This window comes from Sesamum indicum, linkage group LG8 (genome assembly GCF_000512975.1).
Source record: "Sesamum indicum cultivar Zhongzhi No. 13 linkage group LG8, S_indicum_v1.0, whole genome shotgun sequence".
In the NCBI taxonomy this organism is placed as follows: domain Eukaryota; kingdom Viridiplantae; phylum Streptophyta; class Magnoliopsida; order Lamiales; family Pedaliaceae; genus Sesamum; species Sesamum indicum.
Window position 1 is genome coordinate 3,126,816 of NC_026152.1, and position 9,118 is coordinate 3,135,933.

Here is a 9,118-nt window from a genome sequence, read left to right on the forward strand (position 1 = left end):
TACTATTGTTATTATTATTTTATGATTATTGTTATTATCAATTTATGATATTTGACAGCTTATAAATAGTGTTTAGTAGTTTTTTTTTTTTTTTTGCAAAGAGCTTATAAATTTTAAAAATAAAATATCAGAAGTTTATAAGCTCTTTAAATAAAAAATTAGGAATTACTAACTTATTTATAAGGTCTTAACAAATTTATTCAAATTAATTATGAACATTTTATATTTCGTAATTTTATTTAAATAATTTATGAATTTATTTTAAAAATAAATTGTAATATTTTATAAGCTTTAAAACCATTTTATAAGATGTAAGAATTTATAAAATTTTCAAGAAATATATTTTTCATGTCTCCTCCAAAAATATTTATGACGCAATGGCGATCTAGCATGCATGGGCCTCATCTATTGCCCTATCGGCCCAAAATGATCAACGGTAGCCTTCCTGGGTTTCTGTTACTTGCAGCCCAATCCATGTCCTAGCCTCTCCGTTATTCGGCCCAATAGTTGCTTATTGGTTTCAGGATTTCGGCCCAATATTTAGAACTGCTCTTTGCTTCTTTTTTAAAGAAAAATAAAATAAAAAAATAGATAATTACTAAGCCTCCCCTGATGATTGGTGTAATTATATATAGACATCTTCTAATTTATTAAATTTATATCGAGTATCCCACAATATTTATTTCTGTCTAACAAATAGATATCTCCTTTATGTAAAGTTCATCGTACTTGCTTATATTAACAAACAAATTGAATGAAAATCTCGATTTACCCCCTATTGACTTATTGCAGGTGAATTATATTTTTTTTTACCAAATTGTCCTTATACAGCTCATATACTAATGCATGTGAAGAAATATATCTTCGTCCTTAAAAGAGTAATTTGTCCAGAATTTGTTTGGTCTATAATAAGTTAATAGTGGTGAATTGGGGTTAAATTTGATTAAATATTTTCTTGTTAATATCAGTGAATTCGGTGATTTTGGACTAATTGAGGAATCCATTTGTCAGACGAAATGGAGTATTATATGTAATCTTTGAAACTACGGAGTGTCTATTTATAATTATATCAAACTTTGACGGAGGAGCGGTGTACTTATCCCTTAAAAGAAATTGCACACACCCACCCAAATTTGAACTCAAGATACACGATGTAGGGGTACTTGTTAGATGATTGCTAATTTTAGAATGTATTTGTAGTTATGTTAAATTTTATGAAAAATTGTTATATTTATCTTATTAATTAAGAAACGCACATTGAATTTTCATATCAAACTTTATCAAATTAACGATTATAATTATCTTAAAATCCCTAATTTTGAATATTGTAAAAATATAAAAAAATGTTTTTTTTATTACTTTAGAGAATATGTAGATATGAAAATAAAATATTAATTAAAAAACAAATATAGATTTTTATATTAATATTATTATTAATTTAAGACAAGAAGCAAGGTTGGAAATGTTTAATAACTAGCAATTGGTGGAAATGGATTATTCTTTACCCAACTCACCATATCAATTGGCCCAAACTTTTGATTCGCTCCGATTTCTACGGTACAACATTGCACAGCGGGGATTGCCGTATCCGCGTAGCAGAGAATCCCGGCCGCCAATGAAGACCCGACTTCTTCCGTTCAACGGCTTTTCGAGCGGAATTTCCAAATTAGAATATATTTAGATATTTAATTGCACTTTCTTCTCAACTACGCACAACCAACAACGAATCTCTTCAGAGCAACTACTTGACATTTCTTTTTCGAAAATTTTCAGCTCACCGGAATTTGATGAGCTTCTCTGTATCAGGAAATGATGATCTTCTGTAAGTGTTAGGGATTTTTGGGATTTTTTTTTGGTTTGGTTTGGTGTTCGATGGATACAGCGGGAACTCATAGGCAATCGTTCGGTCAGACGGAGATTAATTGGGACAAGTAAGTTTGATTAATTTGATTTCTGTTGTTGAGTTGTTTGTCGTTTTAATGTGGTGATTTGGGGAAGGTTTTGAAGTTTAGTTCTTCAGATTCAGTTGGTTGATGATTGCGGAAATTGGATCTATAGAACGTGGTTAGATTGAATTTTCTTTTGAACTTAGCTTGCTGTCTCTGTTGTGTTTCAAGTTTGAAATCAGGCAGGCTTTGGTTGTTTCGGGTGGATTTCTACAGGGGAGAAGAAGAAATGTATTTTCCATTTCTTGCATTTTGTTTTTCCATGGTATATTAGAGTCTTCTAGTGTTGCAATTGAGTAAGGGGCGTGAGCTCAAAGTACGTGCAATTAAACAAGGGGATTTGACGGTGCATGAGGAACCTTCTATGTTGCCACATTAGTTGATGCTTGATCATTGAGTTGCCTTTATTATTGTTGCAGGGTGGTAACAAGCATTTGATTTTTTTGTTATTATGTCATTTTGGATTCGTTTTGGTTTAATCGTATTGTCATCCTCCCCTACAGGCTTGACAAAACTAAGTTCTACCTTGTTGGAGCTGGAATTTTTTCTGGAGTTACAGTGGCACTTTATCCCATTTCAGTTGTGAAGACCAGGCTGCAAGTTGCTTCACATGAGTCCATAGAAAGAAGTGCTGTTTCTGTCATCAAAGGCCTACTAAAAACGGATGGGATTCCTGGTCTATATAAAGGTTTTGGCACTGTCGTGACAGGAGCAATACCTACCAGAGTTATATTTCTTACCGCATTAGAGACAACCAAAGCTGCTGCTTTCAAGATGGTGGAACCATTCAAATTGTCAGAGCCAACACAGGCAGCTATAGCAAATGGGGTTGCTGGCATGATGGCATCTCTTTGTTCACAAGCTGTATTTGTTCCAGTTGATGTGGTATGTTGCACATACTTTCATCCAGGTGTTTTGAATTTTTATTTAATTTTTATAAGTAGGTAAAATTTTTAGGATGGAAAGGAATTCTGAGAAATAGGTTCCATTCATAAACTAAGATATGCTGATAATGAAAATAAATTACCATGCAAGTATAGAACACATCAAATATCTACTTTATCTATTGGCTTCCCTTTGCTCTATTTATTATTATTCTAGAGTCTCATACGATCTTAAATATGGAAATAGGTCATAATTTACCCTCTTGTTTTTTTATCTAGCTTTTTCTTCCCATAATACATTTTTCAATTTATTTGAAACACTAAAACTGTATTACTAATTTTCTGAAAGGTTAGTCAAAGATTAATGGTGCAAGGGTATTCTGGCCATGCGACCTATAACGGGGGCTTGGATGTTGTGCGCCAAATTATAAAGGCTGATGGGGTTCGTGGATTTTATAGAGGCTTTGGTCTCTCTGTTATCACTTATTCTCCAACCAGTGCTGTCTGGTGGGCTAGTTATGGTGCAAGCCAACGCTTCATCTGGAGGTCTTGCATTAAACCTCAGTCTCATTCATGTTTGCAGGAAATATATCGTTAACCAGCTTCTTATTTTTGTTTTTTCAAATGGTGCTCCATTTGTAGATTCTAGGTGGTACCGATATACATTTTTTGTGGATACCATTCTCCCACATAAACATCTTAATTCAATATGGTCTCATTCCAATTTCCAAGTCCTTATGTGTTTCAGAGTCATGTAAATTTTATTTGATTTCGTCAATGTTTCCTTGTAAAAGTCCAATTGCTAGTTGGGATAGTAGGTTTACATCCAAATCTTTAAGATTTCAATATGGAATGGACGTAAAATTACTGAATTTCCCATATTATATTACAAACATTTTCTTTTGATTGCCCAATGCAACTAACCTTGGGTGTAGTGCCCACAGGAATTTGGATATTCCTGAATTTTCTTTTCTCTTGATTTTTACTTTTAACTTTTGTGCAAATACTGTTTAGTAGCTGAAAGCCTATGCACTTGTTCAATATCTTCGAGTCTACTCTCTTAAACCCTTCCCTATCATTCTCAATAACAGCTAACATTCTAACACTAGGATCAAGCCTTTAAATCATTATTTCCTTCAATATCTGAATTTGTGCTGCATTGCATGCTCTCAGGATCATGGAGTGGGCAGTACAAGAGGATTGAATTTTCTAAAATTTATATAAATTTATCTGATTCAATGCAGAAGAATTGAAAGGTGCAATTAAATGGTATATGGTCAATCTAACTGCTGTTTGCTGTTCTTCTCCCTGTAGTGTGGGTCACTCAATTATATGATGAAACTCTTACTCCTGAATTTAATTTTTATCATTCGTTCTTTTTGTTTCTTTTAATGTTACTGGCAGACTCTTGGATGATAGCATTTCAGCTCCAAGCGAAGAGAAGATCATGGCGGTTCAAGCTGCTGGGGGGATTTTTGCTGCTGCAACTGCATCATGCATAACAACCCCAATGGACACCATTAAAACCCGCCTTCAGGTGGGCTCTATCTATTTATTTTCTATCTTATATTGTTTATAAAACTTTTCTAGTGGGTGGTAGATCATTTCTCTGATGCAAAGGTGCATTTGCTTGTTGTAATCACTTGTTTAACTATATTTCTTTTTTCTTTCCCACATGAGTGGGGAGGGTGGATGATACAATGGCCAATTACTGAGTGGTAGACTCCATCATCCGAACCGGTATCCTAACTTTTCTCGTCTTTTCTCTTGTTTGATGTGTTCTCTATGCTCAGGTGATGGGCCATGCAAAAAGACTCAGCACAAGGCAAGTAGTTAAAAGTTTGATTGCTGATGATGGATGGACTGGATTTTATAGAGGACTGGGCCCAAGATTTTTCAGCATGTCTGCTTGGGGAACCTCAATGATTCTGGCCTATGAATATCTAAGTAATCTTCTTAATCTTCACTTGTCATTATGGTCATTGTTACTCATGGTCCGTTTATGAATGGGGGAGGGTTGGAAGCACTTGGTTAATCCCTCATTCTTAAGGTACCTTCTTGCTAATTGGTTCATGCAGCGAGCCGCATGCTGCTGCTTGTTCATACTTCTTGCCACTTTGATGAAACCCTTGATGCTTTCAAGTCTGTGTGAAAGAATTTTGTTTGGTCATTACTTCAAGTTGTGTGTTTAAATTAAAATGTTTTAATGTTCTGTTTCATCCTCTGGCGATGTTGAAATTAGCTTGAAGAATTTCATATCAGCTGATTCGAGCCCAAACTAATGAGTCTATTGTGTTTTCCATTATGCAGAACGCATGTGTGCAAAAGATGAATAGACTCATCAACCCTGTCCCGTTAAGTTACTTTTCCTCAGTAGGTGACACAGATTTCTTTCACACTGTCCATAGAGAGACACGCTGCTGAAGATATAGTAGATATGTTAAACTTTTGCAGATAAACAAGACAGCTTGGCTATAGAATCTGATCATTCTGCCAAACTACTGAAAACGTTGATGCCATAATTCTTTTCTGGAGGATTACACATTATAATTATTACATTGAAGCAACCTCAGAGTGTAATATTGTATTCTTGATCCATTCTTGACCGAAGAAGGGAACTTAATGTAACTGTACCTAATGTAATTGTACTTCTGAGTCCAAATTATTTGTGTTGCTGCTCAACCTTCATTTGTCAGGAACATACTGTCTCGGTCATAGTTTCAGCTTGCAATGGTAGAGAGGTCTCTGTTAGTAATCACAAATGCAGTTCCCCTCAAAAGATTCAGATCGATTTTGAAATCTAATTTGGTCGCAACTTTGATGTAAAATTTGCAGAAAAGTATTCCCTTCTTAATTTTTGGCTAGGCATCCTCATGTATCATGTGTCGACTCAAAGGTAGATGATCACTGGTAGTGATTTCAAGATCACTGTAGTGGACTTTCTTAATAAATGTTAGCATGAGAAAACTGCCCAAAGAAACAGAAGGGTTGAATAACTTCGTGGCCTATTTGAAACACGATGGGAACATGGGAAGTCTACATTTGATTCTTCCAATGAACCATATGCTATAATATGGCTTTATCAAAGTTACAAATCTCAGTGTCTCCACTACAAACAGCAAAAACGACTTCTAAAGCTTAAATAATCACGAAAAGGGAAAAAAAGGGGACTTGTAAAGCTCAAGTAACAAAAACTGTCCCCGAAATCTGCCTTAACCAACAACTTGGGGCTCATCTTCTTCACTATTGTCATCCTCATCGTCCCTGCTGAATTCCGCATACTCTTCAAGGGATGATGCAGTGAACAAATCGCCAGCCTTGCTATCATCATTGCTTTGAGTTACTGCTGAGCTAGAGTTTCCTTTATTCATCTGTATATAGACATACAAAAGCATTCAACCTCAGAATAAAATGATCACCAGAATTATGTAATTGAACAGCTGAGACAGTTGCAAGACCAGAAGTAACCACCAAGTGATAACCAACATGAACTGAACAAAACTTAATCTTTACATATTTGCCTCTACTTCTGTGAAAATGCCAATCTGCATATATCATTGCAAATTTAGAAAATATGCTCAAGGTGATGCTTGGTTTCTGTCTCAGCCACCACCACCTACCCACTGCCCAACTGCCACCCCGAAACGAAACAGAACAGAAATATACAGCAATTTTTTCTTTAAAGAAATACATCTGGAAACAAAAGATCAAGAACAAACTTACAGCTCTAAGCAGCGTTCTCCTGTCTCTCTCCCGAGCATTTTTTATTGCCTAAAGCGCCAAAACTTTGATAAGGTTCTAACTCGATAAACAACACTAATCACCATGATCTCAAAAGCATAATAACGGTTGCAAAAATTAGAAGGATAACAAGAAAAACAAATGAAGCGAGTGTTGCTAATGATAATAAAATGAACACCTCTTCCAGCGCCTTCTGCTCGGCTTCTACTTCCGAAACGTCTCTGCAAGGAAAGCAATAGAAACACCCATGTATAAACCTCTTAAAACATGCATACAAATTGAGCTCATCCGCTTAAAAATCAATCACCCTAAAACAAAAATTTCCACTTAATTTTCTTTTTATTTCAATAAATTCCAATTAACCTATATGAATTACAATCAGTAATCGCATTTCCAGGAAAATAACTGAAATTAATGGGAGAAAATTATACCTTCCGATTATGTTGTCAACACGACATGAACATTTTGCACATACTTTATGCTCCTTAGCGCAACCTACACATATTATTCTTCAAAATCAAGTCAAAAAATAACAGAAAATGAAACTTTCCTCACCTAATAAATAGATTTCTAAATACTAACTACGTCACACTTGAAAAGCAAAAGAAGTACTAAAGAAAATGAACACTTCGAATTCTAACCAGCGCATAGATTGTGATAAGCCTGTCGAACATTCCTCTTGGAACACCGCTGGCTACAATCGATTTTGCAAACATCAACAAAATAAGTAAAGACATTCAACAAAATCAAGCGAAAAAAAATAAAGGTAAATAAAAATAACCATTTGGCAGGTTCGGCAAGAGGCTTATATTTTCCGTATCTCCGTTTCCACTCAATCTGGTCTTTACATCGAGAACAAACTCCGGTCACTTCCGAATACGGCCTCAATCTTCCCCCTACTTCCTGGCGTCATCAAATCATCGCCATAGACGTACAGAAGTAGGTATACATATACAGGGGGAAAAAGAAAAGAAAATACAAAACGATCTAAGTAGAAACATTTATTCAAGGCGAGGTTTTCTGGGGATCCGAAATGGAAGATGATACATACGGTGGGATTGATCGTGTGGCCGGAGTTAGGTTTCCAGGCGAATTTGTTCTGGTGCTTCGGCGGACCCCTACGGTTGCTGCCGCCGCTGCTCATCTTCAGCTTATACACCCTTCAAATTTTTCCGCGACCTTAACCCCAGTTACTTATAATCATAGTATAAGAAAAAAATTGCACCTTGGAAAATTTTGCACTAATAGTAGAAATCGTTACTCGGAAAACTAATATATATACATATTGTAAAATCTTGCTCAGAGTAACGACTTTACAAAAATTATATATATATATATATGTAATTATATTCTGTGAAGTTAGAAGTCCAAGTCACAACTTCACAAAATATATATATTTTTTATATTTTTGTGAAGTCGTTGATCTGAGTAAAACTTTTGTACAATTTATTTTATTATTATAATTATAAATAGCTCACCTTAATCTAAAAATCTACCGTTATTAATTACTTGTACACTTGGCATACTAAATATGTGTATTTTGAAATTTTAAAAAGTAATTATCATTTAAATTTTAAAAAGAATTCTAAAACTGTGAGAATACTGTTACAAACGAAATGATCCAAATCCAAGTTGGTAGGGGAACTCACATATCGCTATGGAAAGAGTTGTGGCACCCCTTTGGGATGTTGCAACGATACCCTTGCAGACCTCTTGTTGGAGGTCATAGATAATGGGAGTTGGAGATGGCTGTTGTCATTGTTGGAGATGCTGCTGAAAATTCAAGATATGCTACCATCTATTCATGGCGGGGGAGGACAGGGTTCGTCAAGAATTGGACATCTTATTAATCCAACTAACCTTTCTATGTTAGCATCACTCGTCTACCATATGTGGTAGGAGAAGAGCATGAGGACATTTGGACATACTGCCAAGGATCCAAAAACTATAGCTACACTAGTCATAGAACAAGTTCATTTGAAATTAATAGCTTATTAGATACCTTTACAGTTTGTTTGAACTATAAAGGTTGTGGCATCCTTTAGAATTTGAAAGATAGCGCAGTAGAGTGAAGAGGATTGAGCCTTTTGCCTAGCTGTACAATTTATTCTTTTATTAATTAAATTTCCTTTCACCAAACAAAAAAGATTTACTTATTTATAAAACACACTTCTATCTTATTGACTAATTCATTTAATTAATACAAGAAATTCTACTCAACATAATAACACGTAGTAAATTATAAAATGTTATATAATACTTGAAGTCTTTGTTCACCAATTGGATATTCGTACTAATCTAACCTAATATCTCATTTATAAATTTTTATGGCTGCTTGGTTATAATATTTAGGGCCCGGTATCAAGCTCTATTGTGCCAAGATTTGAATCCAACCAACATTCGTTTCATTCTTGTCTTGCTAAAAGTCAGTCTCTTTATGTATTTTCATATTTTTCGTCCAATTTTGTCCGTCAATTGTCTAATTATCCTTGATTTTTTCCAAACTTCATCCAAAATGATCTACTGCATTAAATCTCTTTGACAACT

General features: G+C 34.8%; 2 protein-coding genes across 2 annotated transcripts; one reads left to right on the forward strand and one right to left on the reverse strand.

Annotated features, from left to right (window-relative positions):
* On the forward strand, positions 1,554-5,529 carry LOC105167530 (solute carrier family 25 member 44-like). Its single transcript, XM_011087300.2, has 6 exons — positions 1,554-1,931; positions 2,450-2,831; positions 3,180-3,376; positions 4,235-4,367; positions 4,624-4,777; positions 5,141-5,529. Exons 1-6 carry the CDS (start codon positions 1,873-1,875, stop codon positions 5,164-5,166), a joined length of 951 nt encoding a protein of 316 aa, XP_011085602.1. The 5' UTR covers positions 1,554-1,872; the 3' UTR covers positions 5,167-5,529.
* LOC105167529 (uncharacterized protein C9orf85 homolog) lies at positions 5,817-7,782 on the reverse strand. The gene is made up of 7 exons (XM_011087298.2): positions 7,623-7,782; positions 7,353-7,474; positions 7,213-7,265; positions 7,003-7,066; positions 6,750-6,792; positions 6,554-6,601; positions 5,817-6,201 (listed from the first exon to the last, which is right to left on the reverse strand). Exons 1-7 carry the CDS (start codon positions 7,713-7,715, stop codon positions 6,043-6,045), a joined length of 582 nt encoding a protein of 193 aa, XP_011085600.1. The 5' UTR covers positions 7,716-7,782; the 3' UTR covers positions 5,817-6,042.

Coding starts and splice junctions, on each gene's coding strand:
- LOC105167529 (XM_011087298.2), bottom strand. CDS start 7,715: ATGAGCAGCGGCGGCAGCAACCGTAGGGGTCCGCCGAAGCACCAGAAC. Junction 6,793..7,002: donor GTTGACAACATAATCGGAAG/GTATAATTTTCT, acceptor CTTTCCTTGCAG/AGACGTTTCGGAAGTAGAAG. Junction 6,202..6,553: donor GGAGAACGCTGCTTAGAGCT/GTAAGTTTGTTC, acceptor GTCTATATACAG/ATGAATAAAGGAAACTCTAG.
- LOC105167530 (XM_011087300.2), top strand. CDS start 1,873: ATGGATACAGCGGGAACTCATAGGCAATCGTTCGGTCAGACGGAGATT. Junction 3,377..4,234: donor AGCCAACGCTTCATCTGGAG/GTCTTGCATTAA, acceptor TGTTACTGGCAG/ACTCTTGGATGATAGCATTT. Junction 4,778..5,140: donor TCTGGCCTATGAATATCTAA/GTAATCTTCTTA, acceptor TCCATTATGCAG/AACGCATGTGTGCAAAAGAT.